The sequence below is a fragment of the Aptenodytes forsteri genome, unplaced genomic scaffold (assembly GCF_000699145.1).
Source record: "Aptenodytes forsteri isolate BGI_AS27 unplaced genomic scaffold, ASM69914v1 Scaffold54, whole genome shotgun sequence".
NCBI classification, from domain to species: Eukaryota; Metazoa; Chordata; class Aves; order Sphenisciformes; family Spheniscidae; genus Aptenodytes; species Aptenodytes forsteri.
Window position 1 is genome coordinate 9,720,212 of NW_008796044.1, and position 18,969 is coordinate 9,739,180.

The 18,969-nt window shown below is 43.3% G+C and overlaps 2 protein-coding genes across 3 annotated transcripts in view; both read left to right on the plus strand.

Moving 5' to 3' along the window:
- The first annotated feature begins 1,279 nt into the window (after positions 1 to 1,279).
- On the plus strand, positions 1,280 to 6,926 carry LOC103904343 (ovomucoid). Of its 2 annotated transcripts, none has more exons than XM_009285775.2 (8): positions 1,280 to 1,559; positions 2,554 to 2,573; positions 3,357 to 3,493; positions 4,010 to 4,067; positions 4,354 to 4,490; positions 5,064 to 5,124; positions 6,155 to 6,264; positions 6,745 to 6,926. In XM_009285775.2, exons 1-8 carry the CDS (start codon positions 1,280 to 1,282, stop codon positions 6,788 to 6,790), a joined length of 849 nt encoding a protein of 282 aa, XP_009284050.2. In that variant the 3' UTR covers positions 6,791 to 6,926. The 2 variants fall into 2 exon arrangements, with proteins under 2 accessions (XP_009284050.2, XP_019329381.1); XM_019473836.1 differs by having other exon boundaries at positions 1,505 to 1,559; positions 5,064 to 5,137; positions 6,138 to 6,264; positions 6,745 to 6,790.
- Positions 6,927 to 8,672: 1,746 nt separating this feature from the next.
- The window catches only part of LOC103904538 (serine protease inhibitor Kazal-type 6-like), an 11,634-nt gene continuing 1,337 nt past the window's right edge, over positions 8,673 to 18,969 (plus strand). Inside the window, exons 1-4 of the mRNA XM_019473791.1 lie at positions 8,673 to 8,727; positions 9,539 to 9,555; positions 18,094 to 18,221; positions 18,362 to 18,413. Of these exons, the coding sequence (XP_019329336.1) occupies positions 8,673 to 8,727; positions 9,539 to 9,555; positions 18,094 to 18,221; positions 18,362 to 18,413 (252 nt within the window). The remainder of the gene's footprint in view (positions 8,728 to 9,538; positions 9,556 to 18,093; positions 18,222 to 18,361; positions 18,414 to 18,969) is intronic.

An 18,969-nucleotide genomic window follows, 5' to 3' on the forward strand; every position in this document is an offset into this window, starting at 1 on the left:
ATTTATAGAAACAAACCCAGCAGCATAATTATTTTAATGCTTCTCCCTGTGAAGAAACCCATCTCTTAGGTGAAAATGTTACCTATGTATCCACACAGCCATGCTGCGGCCTTCATAACATGCCAGTGCTGAGGATAGGTGATTCCATGCACTATACAATTTATACTTTTAAGGATCAGAGTATACCCTTTAGACCACTGTGATGTATCAGACACCAACATAATTGCTTGGGCTAACTTTCAATGGTTTCAGCTGAATTTCATTTGATTAATAGGTGGTGCCTTGTTTGTTCAAGGGAACATCTGTAAAGCATCTTTTGCTCTGCAGCTCCCACGGTGCTGAAGTCTATCCTAAGCACAGTGCTTAGTTCCCATGACTAAAAAAACCCAGGTACGCTTGCCATTTCAGACCTGTGAAAGGGATCATGGCGAGAAACTTAGGTTAAAGGCAGAACCCACTCCTGCAAAATTACACCAACTAAACCAGCAGAGGTCCAGATCTCCTAGGAAGGAGCAATTTGGAGATGGCACAAAGGCTGGAGGTGTGAGACAGACAGGAAAATTGGGGCAGGCTTTATGTTTTAAGCATCATTTTCTAAAATATCAGTAGGGGGAAAGGACCTACTGTACTTTCAAGCGTAGTTGGTGCAATGTAAATAGGTTGCCAAACCTTCAGTGTCTTTTGTTCTTAAGATGGCTTGGCGGAACACTTTGAATTGGTCGGTGTGTTTAATTGTGACTAGGTCTGTAAATAAGTGCTCCCTGCTGAGAAGGTTCAAGTGACATTTTTAGTGGCATTTGACAAAATTTAACCTGCTTTCAAGTCTTCTACTGAACTCTTCTATACCCAGGCAGTGAAACTGTCAAGAAGCCCTTTCTTTTATCAAACCAGTGCTAAATACCATTTAGGTATTTAGCGTCACAGGTTAGAGACAGTCCTGCCAGACTCGCCTGACAAAGCTTAACCAGTTCTGTTGATGTCAAAGTGTTCATACCTAGCGGTGAGTATTTGGGAACGCGGAAAAAAAAACCCATCCAAAACTGGAGACTCTCAGCCTGACCTGCAAACAGGGTAGTACTGCATGCTCTGCTTAAGCTGCTCCCTGATGGGAGATGTTGCTCTGCAGAGACTAATGAAGGACCTGCTGTTTACTCCCCTCAATATTTTGTGCTCCTTACATTTCTACCAGAATCCTAAAGAGGTTTCTTTTGTCTAAAAGGCTGTTTGTTTGGTTTTGACCACTGAGAACATGTGATACTTGTCTCAAGCTATTAACCAGATGTCCAGCCAAAATCAATTGCCTAGCAGATGCAGACCATTACCTGGAAGTCAAGACCTCAATAAATATTACCAGCCTCATTGTACTGGTGACAGATTCTGCTGGTTGTTTTATGTTACAGTTGAACAGTTTAGACATTGCATTTGTATATATTTGCAGTTGGCCTTGGAGAGACCATCTCACGAGCAGAGTGGGCAGCCTGCAGACTCAAGAAATACTTCCACCATGACCACGGCAGGTGTTTTTGTGCTCCTCTCCTTTGCGCTTTGCTGCTTCCCAGGTGAGTAACACTCAAGGCGCCGCAGAGGCTTCATGTCTGAGTCCTGGCTGTCTTTAAAAGGATAAGATAGTGGCTTCAAAGAGAGAAAATCTTCTCCTACAAAGAGCTAGGCTGCCTCGGTATGTTGGCATCGCATAGGATGCAGGAGCAGATTTCAGGGCAGTCTTAATGGATCACTGTTGTAGCTGGTTGTCTGTCACAAATACAAATAACTGCAAGTGGAGTTCTGTGCTGGTAACTAGTGCTGCTACACTTCTTACACTGTTGTTTTAACACTGTTACACTGCTTACACTTGTTGTTGTACAATTACAGCAAATGGATAAATACTTGAAACAGGGTCGTAACGAGGTGGTCAGACCTCCAGTAACTAGTCACGAAAATATTGTAATGGCACAAGCAAGTTCTTTGCAGGAGCTTGGCACTTTCCTGCAATACTTTTGCTGCTAATGGGGAAACAAGAGATGAAAACAAGCCAGAGTCTGATGTTCTCGCTGCATATTTACATCTGATGAAATTACAAAGTCAAAGACAATTTTTTTCTTCACACTCAGCTTCTTTAAAATGCATCTTCCTGACAGCAGATGCTGTATGTATTTGCTTATCCTGTAGGTGACTATTTGCATTTATCTGTATTGACTCAGGTTTCTTTTCAGATATGTAACAGCAGCTCTTTAGGGTCAAAACAGATGTGTAAAAGATAAGGAAGGAAAAGCTATTCTATTTTCAATTAATAAGTCTACCTATCTCAAAATAAAAAAGAATAAAACTATTCAAAAACATGTTTCATCACAGCCAGCAATAAGCAACACTATTATCCTTATCAACATAGAAAAAAAAATTCATACATAGTTTATTTAGTTCAGGAAACCAACCACTGGAAATCATTCAGTTTGGTCCTGCGTATAGGAATTTTACATCCAGATTTCCAGTTTTAACTGAGGTCTTATAATATTGGCTTTGTTTCACACTTTCTGCCTCTCTTTTCTTTTCCAGATGCTGTCTTTGGGGTTGAGGTGAGTGGAAGATTTCTTTCTGTCACTTTTCTCAGGTATGTGGCCTGGTAAAGACATAACCAAAGGAATAGGAAAAATCTCAGGCCTGTAGATGCTTAGCTGTTTTTCACCTAGGGTGACATTAGTGTCATTGTAATCAGATTCTACAGTGTAAAAATTAAACTATACTGTTCTTGGCTCTGCATCTATGCTGTATGTTAATAATGTAGTAGTAGTGATACAAAATTTTTGGATGAATTCATTTTTCACCAACTTTAAACTGGTCTGAGCTTTAAGCAGGTCATATATGACTGGCTCTAAACTGATAGCAATAGACTGTGGTATCAGAACCTACCTGAAGGCAACCTACTGAAAGAATAAAATACTATGAGACACTCCAGCTTCCACACACCAGGTCATTAGTCTTGCTCCGCTGAAAAAAAAACAAAACAGAACACGATCAGTGTGTTGAGAATGAAAGACTAATAACAGAAGTGCACTGGAGGGGCCACAAGAATATAAGAACGAGGGACCAAGGGATAGTCTTTGTAAAAATGATGCCAAATGAGCATGAGAGGCCACCACTGTTTACCCCATCTTGGGGGGATACATGGCTATAGCATCAGAGATGCATGGTCTCTGCAGGAAGGATTCACCTGTTACCGGATTGACCCACCAGCACAAGTTTGTGCTGTGGTAGTGAAAAACCAACTGCAGGTTGTATCTGGTCACTGTCTCAAGCAAAATGAGAGTTGTGAACATAAAATATTTTCTCCACCCTGTTGCTGCATGTTCTTTTGGCAGGTGGACTGCAGTACATATCCCAACACTACAAATGAGGAAGGCAAAGAGGTGTTGGTCTGCACCAAGATCCTCAGCCCCATCTGCGGTACCGATGGAGTCACCTACAGCAATGAGTGCCTGCTCTGTGCCTACAACATGTATGTACTGCATAGGATATTTCAGGCAGCAATGCTTAGGACTCCTGGCAGCACCACTTTTCAACAAACAGTGATCTGTCATATGTCACTTGGGTCAATTCCTTCAAAATGAGCTTGGGTATCACTGCGTGGCACTCTGTTGCCTAGACATCGCTTTAGTCACCGTGTGTCTCTTTTGCTGGTGTAATTTATTCAGGTTTTTCTTCTCCAGCTCAAGGATCAGCCAGATGACAGCCCCTAGGGCACATCTCATCACAGCAAAGCAGAGCAAAAGGATGGAGAGATGCTCTGCTCTGAACTGCCCAAAATGGTCCTAAAGCTCTCAGGGTCTTTACATCCCTGCCAGCCACTCAGTGCTAGCTGGTCAGGGAGGATGGCACTACCTTCTCAAAAAATATGTGTAAGCCTGACTGATAAAGAGCCAGCTTTCCCTTGTATTAGTTACATATTTCCAGCACCTAGGATGTAGCAAGACATCTTTGCTGAACTTCCTAACATTTGCCTTTCCTTCTCCAGAGAATATGGAACCAATGTCAGCAAAGACCATGATGGAGAATGCAAGGAAGTTGTCCCTGTAAGTGAAACCAAGGGCAAAACAAGGGGCATGTCCCACTTCTGAGGGACGAAGCTGCTTATTGACTCCCCCAAAAAATAATTCAAACACTAAATAAGAGGACATATAAGATGTCAGAATCTTGCATTGGTCATCTTCAAGTGAACTGTCGTCATAGTAACATACAAAAAAGCATTTTTTCCTGCTGTGGTGGTATCCTAGGTGGTCAAACAGACACACTCACCAGATCTACTTGCTTCCTATAAGTAAGCCTTCACCAGTGCTTTGTTGTGTATTCCTTCAACAGGTGGACTGCAGTAGATATCCCAACACGACAAACGAGGAAGGCAAAGTGGTGTTGCGCTGCAACAAAGACCTCAGCCCCGTCTGCGGTACCGATGGGGTCACCTACGACAATGAGTGCCTGATGTGTGCCCGTAACCTGTGAGTACTGTGTGCAGAGCTCTCCTGTGAGGGACAACGAGTGCTTAGCACTCCTGGCAGCTGCTCTTCTGAATATCGGGACTTCTACCAAGGCCTTTTCTGTAAGGCACTTGGACTTTGACCCTCCCCTTTCCCTGGTAACTGGACCCTGTTTTCCTTTGTGTTTAGAAGGAAAACTGTGCCTTTGATCTAGAAAGAGAAGTAGAGGGCTGGGTGGGGATCTAACACAGGACAGAATGTTTCTCTTAACTAAGTTAAAAGGGTCTATGTGGCAGATGCTGCCTTGCAGAGAACAGCAACTAACGTAAGGTGCATCTACATTGTCACACAACCTAGCTCCTAGTTCACCCTAACACCCTAGACCCTCCCTTGTCCTTTGCATGATGCTGTAAAACAGCACTCCAGCAGGCTGTGGCACCACCTGAGCTGGTATCTAGAGCCATGTGGACACAGCCTAAGCTGGACGTCTCCTGTATCCCGTACATTGTACCTGAGGCTGATCAGTATTGCTGGGACATTCAGCAGAGCAGGTTGCTCACAGAGCTTCCTAACACAGGTGTCTTCCCTTCCCAGAGAGCCTGGAGCCATTGTTGGCAAGAAGTATGATGGTGAATGTAAGAAGGAAATTGCTACAGTAAGTGAACTGCGTGATGAGGGATGGGGTTTCAGTCCCACTGATGTCGGGGGAAGCACAGCCAGTGTTTGCAGCAGCACCCAGACCAGCAGGATCCTACAGGAGTGTAACTGCTGCTGTGCTTCAGCACAAGGAAGATTTTGCTTTCTCCATGCATAATACACATTATCCGCGCTAATGTCAGAAAAGGAAGAGGGTGACTGCACAGGAAGGGATCAGTAAAAGAGTAGTAGCAGAAATAATCCATCAGGGCAGAACTGAGAATAAGAACAGAGAATGGCTTTTGGGGTCAGACCAATGGTCCATCAAGCCCATGATGGCTTGATACAGAGTCTGCTCTTAGTAGGGGTCATAAGGATTGTGTAGGAGAGAGTAAGAGTAGAGTGAGTATGTGTGGGACTTCTACTCCTCCAACCTCCAGCTATTTTCAGGTGATGGACCTCAGCTAGGTGCGATTTCTGTGTAGTCAGTAGGCCTCGATGGATTTCTCCTCCATGAAATTCCTCAACCTCTTCCTGGACCCATATATATTTTTTGCACTACGATACCTCTCAGCAACTGTAGCACCCACTGCACAAAGAAACAAAATCCCACTCTCACAGTATCTAGCTAAGTGCTGATCTTCCCGTTTTAAGACTACGGGAGGGATACTGGACCCTTACACAGGCATCAGCACCTACACTTCTCCAGACACCAGTGTTTTTCCATTTAATTTCCTGGCCAGGTTGGGAACACGGTGCAGTGTGATTGCGAGCATGGCACGTTCACCGAGTGAACTGCTGCTGCTTAGAAATGCTGTGGTCAGGTTATGATATACATCTCTTCAAAGAGGAAATTATGATCTATTTTCATACTATTAAATTCTTCTGGCATAAGAGAAACTGACACCTCAGTTTATATCAGATTGTGCAAGGAAGTTAATTACTTTTAGTTAGATCGTTATCATTAGCACTGCAGCTGTAGCTAGGGGTTCAAGCCCTTCTGCATTGACTCCTTCATATCCTTCATATTAGACTTTTTTTTTTTGCAGGTTGACTGCAGTGACTACCCTAAACCTGTCTGCTCGCTTGAGTACATGCCTCTCTGTGGCTCTGACAGCAAAACATACAGCAATAAGTGTAACTTCTGCAATGCAGTCGTGTATGTACAAACATGAATCACATTCGTGTTATTGGTTGCCTCCTGTAGGCACAAGTTTGCACAGTTGCCGCTTTCTTGTTTGCTGACCAGTGTTGATTAGGGATTTGGGGCAGGAGAGAAGACCAGTCATCCTGCCAACCATTCATTTTTTTTCATTAGAGCATACGAAGAGCTACGTCTGGTTTGTTAGTGCAAATGGTTTGAAGACCATTAAACATAATGGAGTTTTTCTTGCATGTTGCAAAGAAAATTAAATTTGAAGTTTCATTATAGTTCCCAAAAATATTTTCAGTCTTAAGAATGGGTTAAATCATTTCACTCGTCTCTTAATAATCAAATAGCTAATGGGACTCTGAGTCTGCAAGTTCTTCGGCTCTGGGGCAGAATCCTGTCTGATGCCTTCTCTAGGAGCCAAGCAAAAGGACAGATTATAGCAGGCAGGACTCTGTCTAATCCATTTTTTCCTCTCGTCACTTTCAGGGACAGCAATGGGACTCTCATTTTAAGCCATTTTGGAAAATGCTGAGTATCGGTGCTGAGAGAATTCACCACAGGATCCCCAGTGGCAAATCCCAGCTAACGATCTCACCTCAGTTCATCTTGCCCTCTGGGGAACTCAGCTCACTCCTGATTTTCTTTCTCAATAAACTAAATCAGCAACATTTCTTTGTCTTGTTTCATGTGTTGTCTGATGAAACATTTTCTTCTGATTTGTTGAATGATGATGCCAGGCTGAATAAGTGCTCATAGCTCTGGGATATAAGAACAACGTCTTGCTCCCCTCCCTCTCATAAAAGGCAGAAAATTAAATACAGATGCATAAACCTCAGATCTGTGTGACTTTGCACATAAATGATAGTCAGCCTATGTTAGTGTTCAGACCCTTTTAGACATTTGACATTGTGAAGGGCTGAAGTACTGCTCTGAAGCGATGATGCTAGCTGATCTCTCCCAAGGTATTTCTGGTGCACTCTCCCTGTGCCGGCGTCATCAGCAAAACCCGTTCAGACTGCGGTGGTGTCTGCACCAAGAGCTCGTCCCCGGTCCTCACCTGAAGCATAGCACTCTGCAAGGGCAGTCTGTTAGCAAAGCTCGTATTTTTCAGACATGAGTGGGCCCTGACTATTTGTCTAGGCCCTCCAAATAACTTATTTCTAGGTTTTTCTCATCTTGAAATCATCCTTTAACAACCTCCAAGTGATTTAAGATAAATGTCCTCCTAGGGATGGTTCCTACTCCTGCATAGTTGTCTTCTCTCTTAGTCTTTAATGACATACTACTTTTTGCCAGCCCAAGGAGTATTTCAGCAGTGTTTCACAATCCAAGGACAAAGTATCCTTCTGTTTTTTGAGAATGTGACCTGTCATTGGCATATTGTCCATGAAATTTATTTTGCTTTTGTCCTCTGTTGGAGTATTGAATTAGTGGGTTTTTGATCCGCACAAGAGAAACATAAATAAATTAGGCGTATCCCTTCTAAAAAGTAATATCTCCCATATGCATTTCTTCTGGGAACCAAAGGGAGGGGGGTGCTTGTTTTCCTTGATGGAATGAGGCTGTCCAAAGAAGCGATGCTTTGGTGGTAAAACAAAGGATTTATGTTGAGATGGGCAGATGGATGAAGCAGCGATTTCCAGATCGGGTTCAACTTTTCTAGGATCCAGACTAGGGTCTCACATCATTCTGTCATCATCAGACTATCAGTCCGTTACTGCAAATCTAACCCACAATGCTAATGGCTTTTAGGGGAAATAACAATTGTGAATTCTTTGCATATGCCCATAAAAGTTGCTCCATCTCTTGTCCAGTCCAAGGACTCCCTTCAGTGTCTGGAACACCCCCTTGCTTGCCTTCCCAGTTCACTGCTTTCCCGGTTTCACTATAACTTAATGATGCTTTACTGGGATGAAGCATGAAAATAAAAGTAGAGACTTTCCACTCTGGAAGTGGTTCATTCAATGTTTTGCTTGTGAAAAAGCACTGCACGTAAATAGGCACTGATAGGTGCACACAGAGAAAATATGACAGCAGTTGCTGCTTAGGTTTGTACAGTTGCTCTTTTGCCCGCAGGAATTTTCTATGGTCCTTCAGAAGGAACCTGTCACATATTTCACTTGAAATAATGACACAGAGGGTGTATCTAACATATCTAAACTTCTTGTGACTCCTGTTGATGACGAAGCATTCTTCCTGGCTTACAGCATGGCTTATCTCTGTTGAGATTGCTACCCCAACAAAACACCAGGAACGTTCCTTCAGAATAAGGGTGGATAAGCCAAATATTTAGGCACACACACACACACACATGTGCGTGTACATATATGCATGGTTACCACCTGAGGGCAGAATTCAGGCTACATTTACGGAGCAAAACACAGGCTCCGCTGCACGCAGGTGCTTCAGCCACGATGAAGATGGCAGGCGTGTTGCTGCTGTTTGCTCTAGCCCTTTGCTGCATCCCAGGTGAGTAGCTTTACTGCCTCCTGCTCTGCCTTTCAGTAAGTGCTGGCTGTCTTTAAAACCACAAAAACATCCTCAGACTGGCAAGAGCTTTATTCTACAAGGACTTATTTACTCCTAGAAAGATAGTGTTGAAATGACTTGACATCAAAGACTATCACTTATGGGGTAATATTTTAGCAACAGAACTGAGTGGGTAAGAACAACTGTGGGAACAGCTCTACTCTTAGCGCTAGTTTATGCATAATGAAAGAAGTGACATGTACGTGGTACAACCCGGAGACTCAGACATCCAGTATTTAACCTCTGAAATGTTGCAGAAACACAAATTATTTTACTGAATGAGAACGTTTCTTGTAGTCATCCTGAACTGAGATGCAATTTGAGAGCCTGAACAGTTGTAGAAGCTTTATAAAAGTTACATCTCACTAAATACTCCTCTTACTTAAGAACTATTGTGGCGTGCAGTTGCCAGCTTTATGACCCTGTTTGCCTCAATAACTTGCTTAGCTTTGAGTACCTGTCCTGCTCCACCCTTTGAACTATGGAAAATGCCTTTCTCTTCTTTCATTTTGTACACCCTTTTCCATCTTGGCTGTAACCCTCATTAAAAAAATTATACTCCAGAATCAATGTTGTAAACATACAATATGGCACAAAATTTTGCCTGAAATTCCTTTTGTCTAAGAAGTAATTTGCTAACAAACAGTGAATTGAAAGTTGCGTATTCAGGGTATGCATTCACAGATTTTTAACTAACAGAAACCATGAATTGCATTTGTATCATAGTTCCTTCTTTTTTTCTTTTTTCCAGCTATTGATGCACTGCAGGTAAGGGACAGATCTTTCTATCTTCCATCATTTCTTTCCTTAAAGCAGTTTCTGTATAAATCCTTACTAATCACATTGTGATCGAGCATTTGAAAATCCTGAGTCATCCAGCTGTCTGAACAATATTTGCCACAGATGTTATCGGGTGAAATGGCCATTTTCATCTGATGATAGTTTCAACAAGCAGTGCAGTATTCAGTTTGTGTCCAAGTTATTGTCAAAGTTACTGCAGCAGCATTTACAATGGTTACACAGGCTCTACATTGCTGGCGGCAACGTACCACTGTACTCCTGCCCTGTCCCTGGGCTTTCTCTCAGCATCTGCTTCTGGCCAGTACTGGGGGGAGCTCAGGGTGTGTGTGGGTCTCCTAATGTCACCTTTCTTACATATCTGTTGTTGAGAGCTTTCTTGTGAACATAGATTGCATCTATCTACAGGGCTACTGCAGTAACTACGTGGTACCCAGCAATATCTGTACTATGGAGTACGTCCCACACTGCGGGTCCGATGGTGTAACGTATGGCAATAAATGCTTATTCTGCAATGCATTCCTGTATGTATGAAAATAAATTTCTTCACTAACCAAATGGTGAACTAACTTAGCTTAAACTAGCTAATCAGTCTTGGAGACTGGTTGGAGAAGTAAAGTTTTTTTATTTTGTGTTTACCTGTTCTCTTACTAGCAAGCGTCAGTTTTTTATTGGGAGAATTTGCCAGGAATTCCTTTCTTTCATGTATAAAGGGGTAACATTTCATAGAGTTCTTCATTTCCCTCTTAAGTATTTTGCTGAAGAGCTTTCTTCCAGCAAACAAAGTCTATTTCCTACAGACTATTTGTTCTTCCTTTAAATTAAGTCTTTATCTTGTCTTTGAATGTTAGTAATAAAAGGAAATACCTGGAATAGTGTTCAGAAGTTTTCCATTTTGTTTAAGTTCCTCTATGATATATCCTTCACCAGAGGGAGGGACAAACAGTAAAAGCCCAGATGTTCTGTTTCTGAGGTACTGATTTCTTTCTCCGCAGGAGAAGCCGTCGGACTCTTCGCTTGAGATATCTTCAAAAGTGTTAACTTCTCAACAGGCTTCAGCTCAGAAAGAGGAACCCTCCCTGGCAATGTTCCCCATGGCAGATGCTCCCCTAAAGCCTTGTCCTGAACCTTGAAAGCTCCTGATGAATCTTGAAACTTAATTAAAAAAGCCATCAGCATTTAAGTCTTGCTTTAATAATATGTCTCATTCTGTTTTTACCTAAGATGGTGCATGATTACATCACTGCAACAGTCCTGTGGTGCGGGTATGCACAGGCAAATTACAGGGAGAGGGAATACTTTCAGATCGGGTTCAACTTTTCTAGGATCCAGACTAGGGTCTCACATCATTCTGTCATCATCAGACTATCAGTCCTGTGGTGCGGGTATGCACAGGCAAATTACAGGGAGAGGGAATACATTGTTCTGATCTACAAAGAAATCAACCCCAACCGCAAAGGCAATGGGTAGATCTTGAGGGCATCTGCCTTCATCCAGCTTTCCAAAAGAAAACCAAGGCTGGAGATGCATCCTGGTGCAATGCTCCAATCGATTTATTCCACTAAGGGCATCTCGGACAGCCACTCTCTGCCTGGGTGATAGGAACTGTCTGCCCCCCTAACCGCTGCTGTCAAATACCTGCTGTGTCACACCTGCATTGCTGTATGGTAGACTTTGGCAGCATGAAGAGGCCCCAGGCAAACCTGAACACACATGTAATTATAGATAGTCCCAAGACTGTTGCAGTTGGGGGTGTTTTGTTGCTGTTCTGCAAAAGCCATGGAGGCACAGAGGGTCTTGCTGGCACCGGGAGCTGCTCATCCCTGTTTCAGTTTCCAGGGTTAGCCCCAATTTCTTATGCCCACAAGAGAAGTGGCGAAGAAGGGCAGTTCCCAGATGCATCTCTTCCCCTTGCAGGCAGGGTTGGAAACACACCTTTAAGTGAGAGAAGCCCTTTTGCAATCCACTCTGCCTCCCAAAGCAATGGGACAGGGTGTTTTCTCTGGGCAGGCGGATACCTGGCTGCCCGTGTTCATGTTTGCAATGTTCATCGGTGCGGGGTATTGCAGAAAACCAGTGGGCAGTCCAGTCCTAACAGACCTGATGTTCAGAGGACTGCTAGCAATCACTACCGCAGCCCGTTTCTGCACCTCACCCACCACTTAGCTGCTGCTTGTAGGTAATTACATCGACTGTCGCTTGTAGAGGATCCTTTGAGATTCTTCGGCCTCTGGAAATCTCGGTTGATGAAAGGAAGGGCTCAGAGTCATAGCGTTAATTTATTATTCATTAACAGCGAAGCGCTGGCAGTGTGGCATGCTGTACAGGCAGAAGTCTCACAGTCAAATAGTTAATGATCTTAAGTGACAATGTGTCACTTTCCAGAGACTGGAGAGAGCAGCTCTCTGAAGGGAGACAATTTATTTCCAGAAGACATGACTCTCTGCAACCATTTAGTGCCAAGTCCCTTCCCGGGGCTGGAATGTCCCTCCTGTGAGAGGGAGGTCTGTGTGCGGGAAGGCATTTCAGTGTTAGATGCAATTTCTTAGGACCAAGCCAAATTGAGGCTCTGGGAGGTAGTGCCAGGGGTGTGTGGCTCAGGGGCTTCAAGCTCCTTCTTGTCCCCCTCCACTGCGCAAGGGAGTCGGGGGTAAGAGAACACCAGCTCCAGCACTTATTTTCTTTCCTGTGGAGCAGCAGAGAGGATGAGGATGGCCCCCAGGAGCCACGATGTCTTGGAGACAAGCGGAGCTCCCGATCGCGCTCAAGATCCCAGTGGTCCTCAGAGGGCACCTTCCAGGGGCCATGTCCGCTAAACAGGAAAATCCAGCAGGCAATTGAGGGAAAACTGTGAGTAGAAATGAACGGGGACAAATCCTCCACCTTGATGCAGGGTTATGCAGTATTACTGAGGAGTGACCGAGGGCAGAGCAGGACCCCAGCGGCACCCCAGACCCCCTGCCCCAGGGGGGCAGCTGCTTAGGATGGAGAGGAAGACAGTCCTCTTTTATGGGCACCTCATTGGAAATAATTTTTTTGTTGCTGCTCAATAAAATCCTGCCACAACAACACTAAATCCTCTCACCATTACTAATCTAACTCTGCCTCCGGGAAATTCAAGGCAGGAAGCATTGTCTGCCTGCCGAGGTGTTTTGTGGTACAGTTCTTTAAGCAGTACTTCAGCACTTTATGTCATTATCTGATGTTTGTGAATTTAGGAAATGCCATTCAATTACCTCACAACCTGATTAACACATTGCATGTAGTTATTTTGTTCTGCTCTATTTTATGTCAATGCTTCTGTTTTAGTGTATTGGTCTACTTGTTGCTGGCCAAAATATACCTCAGGCCAGTCTAGCCCTTTCTGCTAATGCAGTTTCTCCCTGAGGCTTCATTCAGGATAAACAGTATGTTACTACATTCTTTCTCGATGCGGAGAAAAATAAAATGATGTTTTAAAAGAAAATTACTTGGAGACGTCGTTTTTGAGGGCTGGCTGTGTCAGAGCTATTGCAGCGAGGCAGAGCTGAGACTTGCTGAGGGATTGGGATGTGCGGGGCCAGATCCTCAGGTTTTTGCTGTTAGTATGCGGCTCCAGACAGTCAAATTATTCCAGACACCCTTGCCTGTGATATCATCTATGCTTAAACGACTGAGGATATGCAGGCAGCAATCAGATAGCTGAACTGCAAGGGGAAATATTACATGAGTGCGGCTTAGAGCAGGGGCTTTGCTTGCTGCAAATTGAATTCACGTTCTCATAGAAGATGCAGTTCTGCCCCCGTGTGCACAGGTCTGGGAACAGCAACCTGTTTTGTGAGCTCTTGCAGTGTGCCACATCGCTAGTCAATGGCAAAGAAATGCATTTTGCATTTGTCTCTACAGTAGCATAGACTGGAGCACAGTGCCCCACTTTATTCTTGATTATGGTGTGGTGCGTGACAGCAGGATACGGGAGCAAGGACAATGATACCACCGCTGGAATAACAACACGTGGTCTTGCATGCACACATCCACCTTTTTTATTTTCCAAAAAAATTAAAAAGTGTCGTTTCTCTTTGTAGCCAGATGAAGCCTGTGACAAGTTTTAAACTAAAGCAGGGAAAATAAATGAAGAATTTTTTTAGGTCATGGTAGATTATGGACTTGTTTGAGGTAGGGAATCTCAGGAGCAGAGGAAAATATTTCCAGGAAAATATCACTGTTATGGGAAGAAATAATGCTGGGTTAGAAACTGGGTAGATTTTCCAGAGTTATTGGAGATTTACCTTAATATAAGAGGTTCCATCATGTGACTACCAATGTTTATCCCACTCATGTGGCCATAACGACCTTGACAGATTGCCCTCCAAGCACTTGAAATAGCAGGAATAGTTTTATTTAAACTTTTCTGTGGTTCTCATATCTGTAGAAGGGTTAAAATAATCCTATGGCTAAAGTCACTTCACTGAGCCCACCATCATGAGACTCTTGAATATCACAGAGGGGTTTTGGCAGGTGAGTTCATTTTGCCCTTCCCATCTGCAACGTGTAATACATTTCCCGAAGCTCACTCTTCCAAATGCATGGAGACAGTTGTTTTTGACCGCTCCTAATGCCTGTTTTCAACACATCTGCTGCCCCACAATTACTGCTGTCCCATTCCCTCTGTTTCTTATTAATGGAGCTCCTTGTGCAATCCCACGTCACACCTAGCCCAGCAGCTCTCGCTGCCCTGCCCTTGACTGCTGCCAATTGTCTCCCATCCTTTCTCATAGACCCTGTAGCAAGACTCTTCCCTTGCTTCTCTTTTTCTCCCTGCTGCCCTGTGAAGCGGCAGGGATTACTGGAGGAAAAGAACTGCTTTTGGAGCAGTCCTGGCTGGCTACCCTGACCCTCAGAAGCAGCATGTGAATTCGGGGGGGGAACCCCCCAAATGTATCTAATTAATAAAAGGGCAGGTGTTGACCAAACACGAGAATGATGCCACTCCCTAGCAGATACCCTGCCATTCACAACAGCTCCTGAGCAACTGGTGTGATTTCAGCTTGGCAGGAGAGGAAACTGGAGAAGCAGCACAATTTCTGGTAACTGGGGATCTCAGATCTGGAGGTGGATATGGGCTCAGGTCGCAGGGCTGGAGAGGAGGGAGACTGCATTCCTGTAGCCTCACTAACCACCGCCGAGCCAGCACGTGCCAGCTCCACAGGTGGCTGGTGCAAGTTCTGAGGAAGCCTTGTTTTCAGGCTTCAGCATTCTTGCCCCTGGAGAATAATCAATATTAATGCTTCTGTGATTACTGCTTCCCTTCCAAATATGCTCACAATCAGTTCAAGGAATCTGAAAGTCAAGTCACTCAGGATGCTAAGAATACAACAGAAACAGCTTTCAAAGGAACCCTTCAACTTCTGATATTTGTGAATGAGATCCAAATAGCATTACTCATTTATTTTTCAGGAAAATTATTTCATTGATATGAACAGGCCAAATCCCGCAAGCTCTATTCTGTGACTACAGTTCCCTTACACTGTCAGCTACACTTTTATGATTTATCTGCCCATGCCAAGACTTGAACGTCTCCCAGGATAGTAAGAAAAACAATTCTGATTTTCTATTTAAAACTCAGGCTGCCTTTAAGCCACCTGTATGAATCAAGCTTCTTCTAAAGCGCAAACATGTTCCATCCCTCGCTTCCTTCCATGACTACCTTAAATCAAAAACGTATGTTTTTATGCTGTATTCCTTATTTGTTTTTCCATATACTTGCGATAGAGTTGAACCACTTAACAGAGCCTAGCACATTATTCTTCACTTATCTTCCTTAAAACAAGACTTTCAGCTGACACTCTAAATTTAATGCCATATAATAGAGGGGGAAGGGGGGAGCCTAAGGACTCACCTTCTGTTTGCAGCTGCTACAAATTTTTCTTGAATGTCTTTGGTATTAATAAGCCCATGTCACCTGCACAGAACACCACTCGCTTGCCATTGAGAGGAAACATTATCCCAGTCCCAATTTAAGGCTACTTATTCTCATCATTTCTTAATCAGACTCATGCCCATTGCCAACAGATGAGTAACTCTTGCTCCTACATAGAAATGTCTTTATAAACTTCTGAAGTTTTAGGTAATGCTTTCCTGTTGTGATGACTGTTTCCTTCCTGTTGGTGAGAAATCCAGTGTACCAGGAAACTACAGGAGAGACTGTGGAGAGATTCATTGAGCCCTCAGCATCTTTAAAGTACACTGATGCCTGCCAAACCCCAGATATCATGTCTGTAAAACCTTAGAGTGTCCCATGCTGCTGTCCCCCCACTCTGGTGTACCATGCAACTCTCCTAGAGCCCAAATACCGTCTAGTGTATGTAACATGGTGTGCACAAGTTCAAACACTTTCAACAAATGGGCTTTTTTTACTTTACCAACTTCCAAATGTAATTTCTCAACAGCTACTATTGGGACAGTGCTCTTGTTTGGAAAGTACAGATCACTCATTGTGATGAGTGGCAGGGCGCCTTTTTTAACAAGCTGGGTGTAGCTCACATTTTTGCTTAATTCTTCTGGTCATCTCTCTAGCAAACAAGTATTCTTCAGAGCTCACGTCAGTAACCAATACAATTTTCTTAGTTTACAGAGGAAGTAATTACTTTATGGGATGACTTCACAAGGTCAGGGAGACGTATATCTATAGTGCGTAGTGAGGAGGCTGAGAACCATCTTCTGAACTCAACAGTGACAGATCTGCAAGTAACAGGCTATACAACCATCTCTGCTATGAAGACAACAAGAAGCATTGCCCTTCTTGGGTTTGTGCTTCTCAGCTGCCTTCCTGGTAAGTTGTTTTTGTTACAGTCCATGCTAGTACCTTTAGTCCTCCTGAACCTCTGCCTTTATATATACATCTTAAAGGAGAGTTCAGCCTTTTGGAGAAGTGATGATTTAGTAATACATGAGCTCTCTTTTAATGAATTTTATCCTTGTGCAGATAAATACTATAGATCAGTAGGATGCATCTGTCTGATTTAAACTTATGAGACTTTGTGAGGATAATAGTGCTGTAAAAGGAGAAAAGTTTATGTCCTATTTCTTCTTTAGTGAGTCAAAATTTCTGGTTTCACAAATAATTGATTTTTTAAATCTTAGCATATAACTTCTTGTTTACTTGGAGTAGATAAAACATTTGGGAAAACAATAACTTCTCAGTAATAAGAAAGTGTATTTGGTTACTCTGTTGGGAAATGGATGATTCCAAAGGAATTTTAGTCAAGGACTTTGTACAATTTTTATATTTTATAATCTCTGTTTTTATTGTAGATATTGTTATTGCTCAACGGTGGGTGAGTAGTAGATCTTCTTTGTCATTTAGTCTTGATATCTAAGTCAAGATGAATAATTCATACTCACACTGTAACCCAGGGAAGGCTTGAGGGAGAAAAAAAAAGAGAGTGAGTGAGAAAGGAAGAAGGAAGAGTGCCCCTAAGTATTATACCTCCCCTTTTCCCCAAAATAAGAAAATATCTTTGTCACAGAAAGATAATTTACCATGTTGATGATAAAAAAGACAGCACTTAATAATGTAGAGTGAGAGTAAGCACATCACAGAGTGCCAGCAGAAAATCCATACAACTATTGAATAACTGCCTAAATATCTTCCCTGTCTTGATTCCCCAAGGAATGATTGGTTTTGCCTGCAATTCTTGCCAAAAGTACTGAAAGTCTTAATAGCGAAAAGGTGCTTTTGCGTGCTATAAGAAACACGGTATATTTTGTTCCCTCTCTTCTTCACCATGGAGGAACGATAGAGCAAAATAACGACCAACAATTTTGTTTGAACAGTTTAAATCAGTGAGTTTTAAAATGTTATCTTGTGTATAACACCAGACTTAAGAATGGAAACTTTTGATTTCAATAATTCAGCGTTATCAAAACACTTCCCTTTAGGCTTGTTGAAGCTAAGAAATTCCCAAAGGAAGTTTGGATTTTGACTAAATCATAATTTTGTAACAGAAAAAAACAACTCTATCAGAACATTTATCATAAAGTTTGTTTATTAATATATGGAGCTACCGTGAAGCGGAGAAGTATCTCTATTTTTAGTTTAGAGTGAGAAAGTAAAGAAACACTCTGGCTGTGCAATTTAACATAATACAACAACTTCCATTTCAGTACACTCAGAGTAATTGCAGAAACACCAAGGTGAACGTAAACTCCATTTTCAAGTGGCATCGACATTTCGCAGCAAAAGTTGCTGCTGCATAAGGCATTTTAGGTAAAGATCCTTCATGGTGGCGTTCACAGTGAAAATCCCCAAGGCGACAGGGGATCCCCAAAAAACCAGATACCCCAGGGTCACGCTGTACCCACGTGCGGGATTTCACCTGTTTGTGCTCCTCCAATGCCACCACGCTGGGGCTGGAAGCTCCTCTCCCCTTGCAGCTCTGGGGAGATGTCTCTTGCACCACGCTCCATTACACAGGACTGATGCAAAGGGGAGCAGAGATTAAAATGTTGTTCTGTGACTGTTTTCAGCTCGACTGTACTGACTACCTGAGATCAAGCAGTGGTCGTGCGATCCCCTGCACCCTGGAGTACAGGCCTATCTGCGGCACCAACGGGGTAACCTACAGAAACAAGTGCAACTTCTGCAATGCTGTGGCGTAAGTGAAGGGGCTGGGTCATAGGAGGGGTTTCTGGATCAGTAGGTGCTTGTGTTGGTATTTAGAGCGTAACGAGGTAGTTTGACTCGTGAAGCGGCTGCACTGTGCTCATTCATTCTCAACTTGCTTTCTTCCCAAAGGAATGGACTGGACATAAACCTGCGTAATGTTGGAGAATGCTTCCAGGTCCAGGTAAAGCACAGAAATCTGCACTCTTAACTGCTGTTACAATACATTTTACAACACAAATTCACTGAATCATAGCTAAATAATAGAAATGCCTGCACTGTCCTGGTGCATTTGGCCTGGAAATAGGATTTGAGGAAAATAGTTAAAGTATGCCAGGGTCAAAGGGTATTGAACCAAATCCATGACTTGGATATGCAGTCCCCGCTCTGACCTGGGAACACAGCAGTCATCAGGTGCTGAGACCTTCATTTACTGGGAAAAGGGCTGAGCAAGAGATGCTCATCTCTTCTGCGGGAGAGCAGGAGGGTCATGTACTACCAGTGCTATTAGTAGCGGTGATTCCTCGGGTGGGAGTACTTTCTGCAGTGTGGCTTGTGACCATCCACTTTCTGTACGCTTGCCTCTGCTACCCTGCTGAACCAGAACAGAGCAGCCAGTGGGAGGGCCAACCTGGAAATATCAGCATGGTCATTTCACTATTTATAATAATATTTATTAGATTTCCCCCCCCCCCCCCTTTCTCTCCCGCTCCTCACGTTTACGGAGCGTATCCCACCCC